Raw genomic sequence first — 15,838 nt, 5'->3', positions numbered from 1 at the left:
TCAGAGCTGGAAAAGTTTAGAACAGCACCTGAGAAGTAAAGTGTGAAAAAATGAGTAAAAAAAGGCTTTGCAGTACATGCGCCAGCATGGACCTTACAGACATATACAGACCAAACACTCATCAGTACCATCTGAATGCATAAAATACTGTACTAGGACACACGCATCATTCAATGCCACAGACAGATAAGATGGCCCCAGAGGGCAGTTACGATTACTTGATTTCACCTAATAAATTCACTCCAGAGGTTTGAGTTTTATTGCACTTGTGCCCCTAATAAGGCCAGTATTTCCCAACTTCATGGTTACACCAGTCCACCCTTTAATCTCCCTCCCTGTCATTCTCAGTCATGTTAAGACTACACGCAGGAGACATATGTAGCTTGGTAAGACCCTTTAGATAAATATTTAGGTTTGAAATCTGACAAACGGACAGCATTCCAGTGTCAAGAGAGTTGTAAGCTGCTGACGACAGGAGGTGATACTTTTTGTCGAGAGAGGCAGAAATCATCCGACATCTTTCTTGCGACTGCCAGGTGTTAAGGTTCTCACTTTCTGCACAGACTTCCTCTTTTCTTCATGTCTCTCTCTGCTGTCTTTCACTTTTAAAACACTGCTTTAAATCAGTGGAAGATTTTCTCTGAATGAGGCACAGATCGGGTAAAAATGTGTGGGTAAAGTGTGTCTGCTAGAGGACGCTTTGTGTCTGGTTTTTGATGTGGAATAAGCAGGTATGAGTGGTATCATAATGGGTTTGGATTTTGTTCCAGGTCGGTTGGAACGTGCACTATCCAGGCAAGTATTTAAAAAACCTGACTAGCGATCACGTCTGGTCTGGATCATTAGCCCAGTCAGAGCGAGGGAGGTGGAAAGGAAAAGAACCACCTGGGTAACCTCAGCCTGCCCTCTGCCAAGAACACCTCCAACAGGAGAATATGGGTCTGATTTTGACAGAAGACAGCTCTGTTGTGTTTGCTTTTGGGGTTACATGTGAAGTGTGTAAAAGCAGTCATGTGCATTCTTTTTCATGTGATATATTCAGTATGTATGTCTTATTTGATCAGCATCATTGTCATTTTTACATTTCAAAACATTACATTTGTCATTTATGTAAATGACGCCCAAACCAAAAGCACATTTCGAAATTGTGTCTATGTTTGATATGATATATATATGATATTGTCATGTACATTGTATTTTGTTTCTTCATTTAGCCATTTTCTAGAACTGAAAAATAGACTACTGGACCTGTGTTTTGGCCTTATTGCTAGACTGCTGCTGTGGGGCCAAACAGCTGTGCTGCTTGGGGCAGCAGGCCATGGCCCTGTATGTTTTCTATCTGCAGTGGAATTTATATGAGCCCGGGGTTACAAGCACATGAATGGGCCCCAGTGTGCTGGTTCTTTTTTGACGTCACCTCATCAGCGCGCATGGGACATACTCGTTAAAACCGGGACACACCATGGCCCACATGTATTTCAAAGGGAACCTAGGCCCCCTTTGAAGGACCAGAGTGTGGTGATTTGAACAGTAGAAAGATTTGTTTGACTAATTTGAGCCACTTTGAGTGGGTCTGATGCATAATTAACTGTTGATTGAAACCATCCATCAATGGATCTATGAATATATGTGTCTACGTAAGTATCTATCCATCAATTTATCCAATGAAAAACAATCACCAGTATGTGTTCAGAGTTGCTCATTGATATAATAAATTACTGCTTTTTCTATAGATGTTGAACTGTATCAAACATCCAATGCTTTAGGAGTATCGAGTTTGATGAGTCAACATCACATCTTAGACAACAAGATGTCCTGCAGAATAAGTATAAAATAGCACTATGTTGCCATACAAAACTGTAAAACATATTTAATAGTTGTGTGTTGTTTGTATGTCCATAAAACTTATTATAGCAAAATGATAATAATATTAGTATATAGTATTATAATAGAACTAATAACTGTCAGTGTTATATGCATATGCACATTCAGTAACACCACACACAATTATGAAATCTTTGTTCACATATATTTTATAACATTTTTAAGTACATTAAGTACATTTTAGAAATAGAAGCTACAGTTTATAAAACCTTTCCAGCGGAAATCATTGATGGGCCAGCATCAGCCTTTTTTCTTTAGCAGACAGGTCTATTTTCTATATAAAAAAGAATAAAAAACAAAAAACAAATCGCTACATTACATTGTCCTGCGCTACCTTTAAATTCCCATGAAAGCACCAGCTGTCTGCGTCTTTTGTCTTTTATAAAATATAAATTATTGAAAAATATTCAAATGTTTGTGAACTAAATACAATAAAAATGATCTCATAACAAAAATACAGAGACACTATAAAATATACAAAAAAACAACATCCAAAGCAAAAAAAGGTTTTCCTTCTGAATCCATTCTGAGATATGCATATGCCACAAACTACTGCTGTGTATACACTTACCCAACTAAGGTTCATTAATACATAAGACCTGCAGTAGATTGGAATCTGTGACATTTAACAACAGTATATTTTCCTGACAAAATAATTTTCAAAATATTAACATTTTATGCAACATAATGTTTTCTTTTAGAACATTAATCTTATAAAGCCAACCATACCAATATCATGACCTTGTGTGGGGGGAAAAAAAGAAAACTCTTCAGGGCACTGACAAACATCACAACTATGTCTAAAAATCTGAAAGTTCTCTTTGACATAAAACATTGACAGAAAAACTTTGATGAAAAAGGTTGACGCCTTGACATCAACATGCAGGAAATAATAAAAGTACAGTGCAGGTTATTACAAATTAAATTGAATTTTTTTGTCAGATGACAAGCATTGGTGTGGTTTCGTGAGTCAGTGCTTGATGACGGTGGAAAAGCTTGTTATCAATTACACATTAGGAACATGTACAGCATCTCTTTTCTACACTAAGTGGGAAACTCAGATGAGTGAATACATTTCTCTTTGTCCTAAAGCTGTGTGCCTTCCAACATATTGACAAAAGATAAAAGAAAAATCAACACTTCCCCAAAAAAAAACGAGAGAATTCTGGTCCCTGTCTTCTGACGATTGTGGATGACACCCGAATTGCTGTGGCCAAAGACCTCACATGGGTTTTGGTTATTATTCCTGCTTTGTCTCTTGCTTATTTGTGTAATCTGGGTCTCAATAAAGCATTATGAAATACAATCTGTACAAATAGACATTTCAAAAGCTATTTTCATCCATATGGGTAACATTCAGCCACTGTAAACAATAACATTGTATTCTAAGATGATATTCCACTTTGGCATTTCCCATAAGGCCAGTGTACAGCCACTGTTCCCACTGTTGGAGGAAACTGTTGCCAATTTGCTCTAATGTAACCAGTGAATATTTATGCATGTACTGTAAGCAAACTGCACAAATGTGGGTGCAATCATACATAAGTTACTCACTATGAACAGAATATTATTTTGTTCATTGATAAGCAACACGAACCTGAAACTTAAATACAAATGTCTGCTACTAGTTCTAAATGTCTCTATTTGCAATGAGGTTTCAGATGAAAGCTGCAGCCAACCATGATGGCAGTGGAAAATGAACTATACAACCCAACCCAAGCAGTGCGAACTTGCATCATTTCTGTCACCTTCTTCATCAGACCTCACAAGTGATATCCCCTGCAGTATCTAGATTCCTTTCCGCCACCTCATCTATCCCATACAACATTCCAATTTTCTCTAGTCAACATTTTTCTTTTGCCTTTCCCTTTTTCCTACACTGTACCTCCACACTATACTGCAGCCGCGTCCTTGTAGCTAAAATGTACTGCATAACAAAAAAATAAAAAATAAAAAATCTGACATTCTAAGGATTTTGTAAAATCACTCCCTCAACTTTTTCACTTGTGATTTTATTATACAGACAGACAGAAGATTATTCAAACATTTCTAAAGCAACACTAACATGGACAGTGAACTGACAAATTATGCATCTAATCTGCACATTAAACATTTCTTCTTGCCAAAGGCTCCTGAATTCCCCCACATAGATTGTCTACAGTTTGCTAATACTGGTGGTATATGCAAAAATGCATAAGTTTCAGTCACAATATGTGTTTCTACCAAGGTGGCAAACAAGTACGTAAAGGTGAAAGCGTCAGTTTCTAAAGCAACGGCTACTTTCAGTTGTCTGTCTATCAGACGCTCTTGGTATGAGTAATCTCACCAGGTCCTCACACCCTACAAAGCACAGGGCCAGTGTCTATAGTGTTGTCTGATAACAAATCAGCACATATCAGTTAAAGGCTCCTAGAGAACAGAACAGTTAAACTTGGCCTCTAAGGTTTGGTTCCACTGAAATAACTTCATTGAAAACATTAAAAACTCTTTCCAATATATGCTTGGTAGGTTAACACTGGGTCTTTTCAACATCAATAATATAATACTGGCACAAGCATACGCTCCTCCACAACAAATTAGAAACAACGCTTTTTGGTCCAAGCTGAAAACGCTCTCTTTGCAGAAGAGAAACAGTGAGCATTTATGTAAATATGACATTATGCCTTCCATAGTTTAGTTTTTACATTTTGGCAACCGCTGTTGTCAAAGCGGGAACTTTCTGCCCCCTATCTCTCTAAAATGAAATGAATCATTTAATTTTGCTCTTTCTGTCTCGGTTCTTTCAGACATTCTGTCTTGGTCCTCTCGTCTGTCCACTGTGCTACACAGGCAGAATGGAACCTGAAATCTACCCGCTAAATAATACCGGTACATATCACACATACGCACGCTCACACACACATGCGCGCACACACATCTCAAATGCAACAGGGTATGAATACAGGCTTTTGGCTTGTGCCTTCTTTTTAAAACATGGTCTGAGAGACAGGAGCTTGAAGTTGACAAAGACCACAGTTAGTCATTAAAAACATTTTGGTCCCCCCAAAAAACGGTTTACCGACTCTATCAAACAGTTAAGACCACTTTTATGAGCCGCAGTCCACGTGACTCCAAAATGTTTGTCTTCACTTCCAAATTTCTTCTTTGCTTTCACTCGTCCGTATCGGGCTTTACGTCCAACATTGCATGGAGCTCCTCAGGGGTGTACCCCAGCAGGCTTTTTAAGTCACAGACAAAGCGGTAGACGTAGCGTTTCCCCGATGTCTTGTGGATGATATTCTTGTCATAGTAGTAGCGAAGGCCACGGCTCAGTTTCTCATAGTTCATCTTGGGCTTGTTTTTCCTCTTGCCCCACCTCCGAGCAACCTAAAACAATGCAGGAAATAAGCATGTCAAGATGTGTCATAAACAGTTATATAACACATGTGAAACAAATTAAAAATCAAATCCACAATTAAAATCTGGTAATAATCTGAGAATGTAATTATCTTCATTTTAACTGCTGAGCAATTAACAAATGAATTAATTTTGATATATACACACATACATACCTACATATATACACACTGCAATATAAGTTATCCCGTCCAAACAATATTGCTAAACAAGGCATGCAAACATTTTGACAAAGTCAGAAGACATCTTGTTCATCTGGTTAACTACTTAGGACCTCCCAGCACGTGTACCAGGGACCAGCGGGGTCACGGCCTCTCACCTCATCTGGGTCAGAAAGCTTGAACTCCCAGCCGTCGCCTGTCCAGCTGATAAAGGACTGGCACGACTTGTCGGTCAGCAGCTCTAGAAGAAACTGCCACAGCTGGATGGGGCCACTGCCTGCAGAGCAGATGGGAGAAGGAGAGAAGGTATGCATTTAAACTAAAGAAAACACTATTTACACCGAGAAGACACATTGCTATTTTTTGGTGTAGACACTGGTTGGTGTGTGGATTTAATTTAATAAATGTATATGTATAAATGCATATATGGTATTTTGATGCTAAATGAAATCCAAGATGAATAAAACACATTTTTGGGGTGAGGAAGAGTTCCAGTATAAGGAGTATACAAGAGGGAGACACACTGCGTAAAACTATGCTAAATCTATATAATAATCTTAATGCACTGCAAGGATTACTAGACAACGAAATTTGTGTGGAGTGGAATATATTGCGTTTCTACAGTGTATCATTCTGCTATGTATGAAAGTACAGCATGCCAATTATTCACTTATGTCTGGAGAGGTACAAAGTAAACCTTCTAATCTGGGTCAGACTGAAGTACAGCAGTGGAACCAAATGTCCTCCTAAATACAACAGTCCCATTCATCATGTATCCCCTTGTCTGCCAGTTGCCCTGTCCAGTATGTGAATCTAGAGTCTGTGTCTGTATGAGTTCCATACTGATGAAATCACTAGTTTAAAATAAGAGGGGTTGCCTTTAGGCTTCAGCAAAACATCTTATAGACTTGCATACAGACTGAAAGAGTGAGAGAGAGAGAGGGAGTGACTCCTAAGTCATCCGTAAAGTTAAAATGGATTGCATTTTTTCATGAATAAAGAGTAATATAATAATCTGTTAACACTAGCACTAACTTTAGTGCAATTACAACAGCTTATTACATCTTGTGGAAAAAAAAAGGAGGGAAAGCAAAACATAGACAACCCAAAAAATATGGTCTTGTCTCTGAACTAGATTCACTGCAGTACACTTTGATCTTGTGGTTTTTCAGCATATACACTAACCCACCCACTTTTGAGGCTTGCATGTTGAAATCACACCTGCCTATGCTGCACACCGCCTCAGCAAAACTGAAGCTAAGCAAAAAGTCACCTCTCTCGAGTGCCTTAGAAAACCAAATGTACCCTTATACAACACAAACAAAAGCTTTCAGGGAAACAGACGTGTGGGTTGAAATGGTGCTTTTCGAGCCCTCTTAACTCCTGCTAGGATTGGAGAAGGTGCATGACAACAGCCACCCCGACTTTGGAAAATAAGCGGCTGAGCAACACTGGGTGTCTTTCAGAAAGCTTTGACTCGCATTCCAAAAGCCTGCTACTGTAACAACGAGCGCACATAAGGGTCATACAGTGCCAGTTTACCAGCCCCCTGTGCTCTCATGCCAGAATGTAGGCGACCCTTTGACAAAAAAAAAAAAAATAGTTTCCAAAAATATGTTACAAGTCTCCATGCACAATGGGCCTCATTGAAAAAGCATACAGTGTGGCAAATGGGTGGGGGCTCGCATTCACAGCAGTGTTAAGTATCTGACCCACGGCACGCTAAATGGGTCTTGAGCATATGCAGCTCCAGCAAAAAAAGCTGGGTGCCGATTTGGGCTGCAACTGAAGATGTAACTATGGGTTATTTTTTGTAAATGTAAAATAATAACAAAAGGTAAATAATTACAACTCAAAGGTTTCTGAACCATGAAACTCATATTTGAAAAGGTTTAACCAGCTAATATGTGGGGCTTTAACTTGATAAATGACTTAAACAATGGATTATCAATATCATTTCCATTTTTAACCACTTGACTAAATCTAGTAGCAATGCAAAAGTGCCCCTGTGTGCATATGAATGTTTATACGTTTGAGACAAAAGAGACAAAGTAGCATGATACAGATTGAGAGTTCCCCATGCTTTAAGGCTGCTTGATGTTACTTTAGAAAGAGGTGTAAATGGCAAATTGTCACAGGAAACCGCAGAGAAGACAACTGAAGCTCCGCTTATCTCTCTGCAGCCTTATCAGGCTCCCTGTCCTCACTACAAGTGTCACCTGTCACCACGTGACTGGCACAGGAAGCCGAGCAGAGCAAACTTTCATAAACATCGATTTGGAATTTTATAAAAGCCTATTTCTTTATGTTGAGGTTTGATTTTTGGTTGAGGTTTCTTTCTCTCTCTCCCCATCTCTCTCTCTTGCTCTCCCTTTCTTCATCCACCCACACATACGCACACGGGTACGCGCACACATGTACACTCAAAAATGCTTCCATCTTTGAAAGACTACACTCTCCTTACGCTGCTCCTAATAACAGCTAGGACCAGAGCAGGCTGCTAGAGATTTTTCTCTTTCAGGAAAATTAGGGTATTTTAGCGTGATTTTTTTCATCTTTCCCTATTCCCCATTGTGTAAAAGCTCAGAGGAAGCACATTCTCCTCAGTGAGAATACATTACTATGCATTAGGCAGGAACCATTCGCCAGGCTTTCACACATGAGCTTCTTGGAGTCATCCGTCCTGCCAAAATAACTGGTACATGTCAGATGTCAGGACTGAAGTGGTAAATGGAGTCGATGTCGATGTTGTGAGGTACATTTGAAAAGGTTTTGGGAAAAAGAATTTTCCACATGCCGAGGTTAATAATACAGATTTTTGTCAAAGCAAATTTCATTACGGCATAGCTTTACAAAAAAAAAAAAAAAAACCCTACTCAAACTAACACTTATATGAATCTGAAAAGGTGTAAGAATCTCTTTTGTTCATGCAAAATGTTTATCTGGTCAGTCTTGAGTCCTATTGAAATCTGGCTATGAGCTTATGCATCATTTTTAAGTTTCATAACCGTCAACTTTTGTAAAACAGGGTCCAGGGAGCAACACAGCTTCTAATGGTGACTAGAGGAGCTTTCTGACGGTGTCTTGCAGTTTATTATTTGATTATATGTATATTATGACAACTTCCCAACATCATTACGAATAAATGATTCACTGTTTCATAAGCGGCTTTTTAACTAATAACTATACAGATGACCAATTAACTCGTACATACCAACTTGGGGACTAGTCTGTTGAGATCTGATGTATGTATTGTTAATGACGTTGAGAAATGTGCTTGGGTTTCCCCTTTTCCAATGCTGGCAATCTCACAGCCTTGTGACTATAATTTAAACACGACAGAAAAAGTCCCAAACACTTTGGTGTTAAGAGGCAATTCAGTGTCTACACTGCAAAACTCTCCTTACAATCCAACACCAATGATATGTCAAAGATTTTACAACTCTACTCATGAATACAAAAGATTAATATGCACTTTCTTATGCAACACATGATTTGGAAAGTGTCATTTTCATGCGATGATACAGTATTTAACATTGGGAAATAGCTTACACAATCTGAGAAAAGTTAATTTATATCTGTTTCCCATGTTCCTAGGTTCATGTAATTATAGAAACAGCATTTATGGCTCAGTGTTAACACACACATCCTGGTAAACTGTAAAAAGTAGTAACAGTCGTAGTTTCTTTGTGCACCTTTTTCACACCAAAAACCATGATAGATGCTAAAATAGTGCATTTGCTTTAGAAGAGTTTGCAGATATCTCCACATCTTATTGAACTTGGAGAACATACATAAACCAGCTCTTTGAGCATGTTCGAGTATGAAGATGGCTCATGAGATGAAGAGATAATTTTACTCTGGTGCTGTGCAGGGGCAGGCACAATTTCTATCTTTCACCAGCGTTGCTAGGACGACCTGGAAAAAATAGGTTGAGATGCAGGCCGCAGATAACAAGGAGGTAGATGAGATGTGTAGACAGAACAAAAGGAGAGAGAGAGAGAGAGAGTGAGAGCGAGCGAGCGAGAGAGAGAGAGAGAGAGAAGTAGGTACGAGCAAAATCTATTTTGTTTCCTGTAGGGTAAAAGGTGTTGTTTGTTTTTTATTTTTCCTTTTGGTCTAAAAGCGATGCATTAAGGCACCTCCACCTCTGGGGCTTTTGCAGAGCATCAACAAGTGTGTTACAGCTGCACTGAATGTTATTCCACACAGTACCGGTGGGAGGAACTAAATTCTGCACCTTCTGAGAATATTCCACCCAAATTACATAAAACAGAGCTGTCATAAGAAAAAGGCTTTGAATTGAGCTTGGACAATGGGATTTTCTTGTGCAAAAGTAAATGTCAACCAACAGGATCTATTGAAACAAAAAAACTAAATAAATCTATTAACAAAAAAAACAAGATTTGTTGACTAATGGCATGCAGAAAATTCACCACACTCATAAATACCAATATTATTCTTTAACTGTACCAGTTAACATGTTTGAACTCTTGAAGTTGAATATGTATGTATGTATGTTAATAATAATACTATAATAAATTAATAAATAATGTAGTTTTACATTGTGTTACATATCCCTTTCTAAACCTTTAAAATGAATAATTCCTTTTTGGTGCACCAGTATCACGGTCCTGGGGTTGTGCATGCTGGCTAGCTTACAGGCACACCTAAATGTAGCAGAGCTATGATTCATGTTAATAGTTACCCTGTGCTTTTCCTGCTGTGACATTTAAAAAATATATGTGAAAAAGGTCTTTAAAATGCTGCAGCCCTTTTCAAGGCAGACTTCTATACAACATAATTTATATAACGCAACTCTAGACATCTTACCTGTGTATCCTGCCAGTGCAGCTGCTGGGATGACGGGTTTGTCCTTGCTGAGGTCTGAGCGCTCCCTCACATAGTCTTTGAAAGTGCCCTTGGGCTTGTGGCCATGCAAGGCAGTGGGGTAGTCTTCTGAGTCAAAGCTGTCATATGAAGGTACCCGCTGCAGGCTGCTGAATGAAGACTGGCTGCTCCATGACTGGGTCAACCGGTCACAGCTCTCAAAGCTCTCGATGCTCTCAAAGGAGTCCTGGCCACCAAGCTTACCTGTGAGGGGAAAAATGAGCGGAAATAGCAAGAGAGAGAGAAATAAAGTTGTTACAAAAGAGCAAACTGTACATTTAATAGCATATCACATTTACATTTTTATAATAAAGTCTTGAATTTGTATTATTTGTGACATTCCTACTCTGCTTTTCTTAAAAAAACATTTCAAAGAATGGATGTGTAGCTATTTTTCAATGTTTTGCTTCAGTGCATAAGAATGTTAATTGTTCTTGTAAGTTTTCTGTAGCATCTGACATTATATCCCTTCTCACTAAGCTATATGGTTCTGTACAGTGCCACACCTCCCTCCATTTCACACCTCATTTCCCTTTTACAACCACCATTTATAAATGGAAGACAATCACACAAATTGCCTTGCTATTTTTGACCTTGGGAAAGATAAGAGGAGTCTTTCAATGGTGAGTCATTATCAAATGACAGATAATGCAGCACCTCAATTGATGCCATAATCTTCAACTGCTGAAATTGAAGCCACATGTGGATATCAGTTGTGCTACAAAATACTTTCCCACGTTGGGAGAGCACAGCGCAACGCTCAAAAACCTGGTATGTGTGATGCATGGGGAATGGACCTCATACATTGCAGGCAAATGCTTGAAGCCCTGGCAGGAGGCTTGTATAGTGTACATGGCACATGCTATTCATTTATTCAGCTGGGGATTTGTGAGAAGAAAATCCTAGCTTTATGGCTATACATGTAAACCATGCTGCTAATTCCTCTGTAAACGATCACTGGGAGAGCAAATAAGCCTGCAAATTCAGAAAAGCAAACAGTTTCATGAGAAAACCCCACGCTTACTAACTGAGGATGACACCTCTATCTCTTTACCCAGAAGGTTGACTCGAGGAAAGGAGAGAAAAAAAAAAACTTTCTTGAAGCTTACACCACTTGAACTGTTTTACATAAAGGACAGGCGGTGAGAGAACACGCTGTGGCTTTGGTTCGTGTATCACTCTGACAAAAACAATAGAGTTCTTTTTTTTTTCCCAACCCAGTCTAGAGTGTATAAGACGGGTTTGCATGAACCACAAGCCAACCAGAGAGCCCGCTTTAATTCTCTTCTAATGCAAGCACACTGATGTGGCATGACAAGATTTGGGTAGTTTTGGCATAGTCACACACACACCCACACAAACATTTCACATCTACATGCACGTACATGGACACAATTACCAAACACTCGATCCAAACAAACTGTTGATTACAGCAGAAATTAAGCACATTCTTCCATTCTCTAGACTAAACCTTGCGCTGTGCTTAAATATCAGCTATATTCCTCATATCTGGTATGTGACCCCTCACCTCTGCTGAGGCGTCCCACACACATGTTGTCAGGGGATACCACCTCCTGCTTGACAGAGAAGTAGTCCCCCTGCAGTGGGTTGAGGGGAGTGTCTCGTAGGATGACAGCGGGGTATTCACTCTCATACTTAAGCGTCAGCAATTCCTCTGAGCTGATGGGATGAAGCGTCTGGTACGACTCTGTGATGAAGCCGGGCTCTGAGTATTCAGAAGGAGGGACACATTGAGCATGCTCAACACCGTAGCCTGGAGACACAAAGGGAAGGGAGTTTAGATAGAAGTCAGGGAAGGAAAGCAAGTAGTGAAGCACAGGACGAAGATCAATCTTAGGAGAGTAGCGTCATTATCCCTCTTGTGCTGAACTGCTGCCCAAATGCTTAGTGTGTGAATAGTCCCTAACAAAACACAGCCCTGAGTGCATAAGATGAATCTTACAATGTATACCCATCCCATTTTTTTATCTTATAAAATGGGACAAGACAAAATATTCTAGCACTAAACCCCAAAACTATTTTGTTCACAACACTATACCACTCCTCTTCCACCTCCATATCCATTCATATTTGAGGCACGCATTGTATGCTGTTACAGTGATTGACTGTGAGTGTGATGAGTACTTACTGACAAAGTAGTCTGAGGTATAACGGGATTCCTGGAAGTTGGAGGTCAGTCCATTGATGGGGTAATGCTTTGTATCCTCTTCATGAAAAATAGATAGAGAATGAGTGTCAGTGACCTCATCATTGATTTTCATGCATCATGTAACTGCATCCAGCATGATCAAAAATTAATGACTTGAGCTAAATTGCACCTTCCTGTTTGGCTCCTGTGACTATAGCAAATGCCAACAGTGTCCTAAATTGGTAGAAGAAGGTATATCACCCTGTGTGATGTGATATTTTCTCACATACTGTGTGTGAGAGTCTCTAGTCTCTGTCTTAAAACCATCTTATACTGCACAAAAATGACAAACGCATCATTATATGAACTTGTCTTCAAAGCAACGTGGCCTTACCTTTCTGAAGCATTTCTAAATGTTCCCAGAGGATGTCACCCACAAAGTCAGGTGCTAAATCCAGGAAGCGCTCCTTCCCCATCGCACACAGGCTGGCTCCGTTCATGCAGAATTTGTCAAAGTCCACGTTCTTCAGACTGAATTCGTTCACTGTCCATGTTAGCCATGCAGCCACATGGTTTTCTGTCCACTGTCTAGGATCTGAAGGGGATCACAATTTGTATTATATTCACTGTTTACATACAGTGTTTATACAGTATATACCACACATTTATTCAAACATTCATCTCAACCTGTGGCTGATGTGAGAATACAGATTAAATTTTCTCTTTAGCACCACAGCACATTCCTTATTCTGCTCCGTTTTCATTGTGAGAAAGAAGATCTTTGGTTACTCTGCCAACTTTCACACTGCCTCTGTGGCAAATATATCTACCCATAACAAGTCAAGAGAGGCAGCAGTGGTAATGACAAGCCAAAATCCTAGTCTGCATATATAGCATGATTACATAGACAGATACTGAAAGTCCTGCTGTTTCTAAACAGCATGAAGAGGATCTGTGGTCGGACTCCATTTAGGAAGCTAACTCATTACTTTACCGTCTGTCTCATGTCTCTTTTTCTCTGGATGCTGTAGTCAGTCAGTCTGCCTGGAGTGAAATGTATGTAATACAAGGCCATTTCTGGAATAACTTGGTGTCTCCTGGTTTTCAGTGAATCCTTCTAAGAGATGCCCTCACTGAACGATCTAAAGCAGGCTATGATGTAAGGTGAGTGACGCACATAGTGATGTGCCTGCCTGACATGTGACACATCGAGGTGGTTCGGGGGGATCATGCTTTACTTATAAGATTTCATTTCCGCAATGAAAACGTTAACTAGGGACTAATACATTCAGCTGACAGTCTAACCTTTGGGAATCCCCAGCCGCTGCTGTTCCTTTGTGAAGCCACTGAAGGTGGCCTTCAGAGCCTGGGACATCATCTCTTTACTTCCTGGAGTTAGCAGCGGGACATCTCCACACTCTGGATCTGCCAATGACAACAAAGAACATTGATGTTGATATTATTTAAAGAATATCAATATCTATTTCATTAGGGATTGCAATAACTAATATGCTAATATTATTAAATACCGCTATAATTGTTATTGACAACCAAAGCTGCGACGATGCATCCTGTATTGTATTTCATGCCGATATAGCTTACTGAACGGAAAATTTAATTGAAACAGAGTGAGGGCAGGAAAGAGAGACTTGTGAATGTGATTCAGTTAGATATTCACACTGACACACACACCCACACCTCCAGACACACTGTTGTATCTGACCGTGATCACCAACATGGCTCAACAATTACATCTCGTCTAGACAGACACAGTCTCCGTCTCAGAGCCAATCTATTTAAACAAGAACTGTCACACCGTCAGATTTGAACTGTTTAAAAACTAAGATTACAATGGATGTGCACTATTTTTGCACAATGATACACATGTTTCTGGTATTATAGAAAGGGTATTATGGTAAATCAAACTCACCTGGCACTCTGCATAAAAATAACCTCGCATGTATTTATTCTTAACCTCTCTCCTATCCGCACATCCTGGGTGGGAGAGCAGCGCCTGGTGCCCATCAGGGACACCATGACCCCTGCTAGCCCTCCTAACGTGCTGTGCCTACACAGTGGGCCTACTGTCACCAGACCAAGCGTGGGGTCAAACATTCTGAGAGGTCAAGGGTCGAGGGATGGGGTGATGATGTCACGGTGGCTGCTGGCGGGTGGCTAGGAGAGTTTAGGGTGGGCTGTCTCGAGGGTTTCAGTCACACACTAGGCTTACTGTTCTCTGCTCACAGCTAGTGGGCACCCAGTGCAGAACAGAGCTCCCTTTGATGACTTTAAACAGTGCCTGATGACTCGCACTCATCCAATTAGATTGCCCAGGCTGCAGAAGTGTGGGTTATGGGGGCAAAGCAGGGGAGATGATTAGGGGAGAAGGGAAAAGACCCCCGGGCCACTAACACAGGAATAGACTGCTAAAAACTAAGCTGGCCAACACTCAACAAATGACTTCTAAATAGACACCAAAAGGCTCTATAGAGTTCCAATTGACTGACATGTCTTTATCATTTAATCTGCAAAGCAGCCACACTCATTAACACAACAAAGAAAGACATATTTTAGAGTCTGCAGTATGATATAATAGCTTCTTATCTTCTAATCTTTTCTGATCTTTTCTGATCAACTTGGGGGGTGCACACAAAATTAAGGTTTCAATAAGGCTTCGATTTTGGTTGCATGTCTCATACTTTGTAATTGACCTGCAATAGTTACAGACACAATCGTTTGAAACTGAAATCACAAAAGACTTGGCTTAAAGGCAAACCAGTTATATACTGAAAAGTTGTGTCACTCCCGTCACAGCACTGCCTTTCGTCTAACCCAGATGTTCTGGCATCTCCACTGGCTGGTGGTTTTATCTGCCAGCAGTGCACTAGGGCAACATACAGTTCATGCTTGTTTTCACCACTCGCTGATGTCTCGACCTCGTTTGGAATGCACAGCAGCTGTCCCTCCTTCGCCCATGTAACCAATGTCTGTCTGGCTTTTTGTAAAATTAGGTCTCCCGGTTTCTTTTTTCTGTCTTTGGCTCCTTTTTTCCCCCCTCTATTTTCTCTCTCTAAAGAAAGAAACCTCACAACAGGCCTGAGACAGACAGAGAGGACAGACAAGAGCTCTTTCCTTCTTCTTCGTGTGATTCAATTAGGCCTGTAATAATATATTGCTCTCTGTTACACTGGCAAACAAACAAAGTTATTCATTCAGGTCAGAAGTAAAAACAAGGTAGAGGAGCTGAGAATAAACGCTGTTTTACAGTCCCACATAAGACCCCAGTTAAACTATTGTCAGACACAGCTCACATCAAAATAAACCATGCAGTTTCACAATGAACATAAGACCTGATCGA

At 40.0% G+C, this 15,838-nt stretch overlaps 1 protein-coding gene across 3 annotated transcripts in view; it reads right to left on the bottom strand.

Annotated features, from left to right (window-relative positions):
• Positions 1-2,015: 2,015 nt before the first annotated feature.
• The window catches only part of ets1 (v-ets avian erythroblastosis virus E26 oncogene homolog 1), a 37,698-nt gene continuing 23,875 nt past the window's right edge, over positions 2,016-15,838 (bottom strand). For all 3 annotated transcript variants that reach the window (XM_046073919.1, XM_046073921.1, XM_046073922.1), the window contains 7 exons: positions 13,786-13,905; positions 12,875-13,075; positions 12,481-12,558; positions 11,860-12,105; positions 10,275-10,535; positions 5,600-5,718; positions 2,016-5,250 (listed from right to left, as the gene is read on the bottom strand). In XM_046073919.1, the coding sequence (XP_045929875.1) occupies positions 5,035-5,250; positions 5,600-5,718; positions 10,275-10,535; positions 11,860-12,105; positions 12,481-12,558; positions 12,875-13,075; positions 13,786-13,905 (1,241 nt within the window). In that variant the 3' untranslated portion in view covers positions 2,016-5,034. The remainder of the gene's footprint in view (positions 5,251-5,599; positions 5,719-10,274; positions 10,536-11,859; positions 12,106-12,480; positions 12,559-12,874; positions 13,076-13,785; positions 13,906-15,838) is intronic.

Source organism: Micropterus dolomieu, linkage group LG17, assembly GCF_021292245.1.
Source record: "Micropterus dolomieu isolate WLL.071019.BEF.003 ecotype Adirondacks linkage group LG17, ASM2129224v1, whole genome shotgun sequence".
Lineage (NCBI taxonomy): Eukaryota > Metazoa > Chordata > Actinopteri > Centrarchiformes > Centrarchidae > Micropterus > Micropterus dolomieu.
This window is presented reverse-complemented; position numbering and strand designations above follow the sequence as displayed.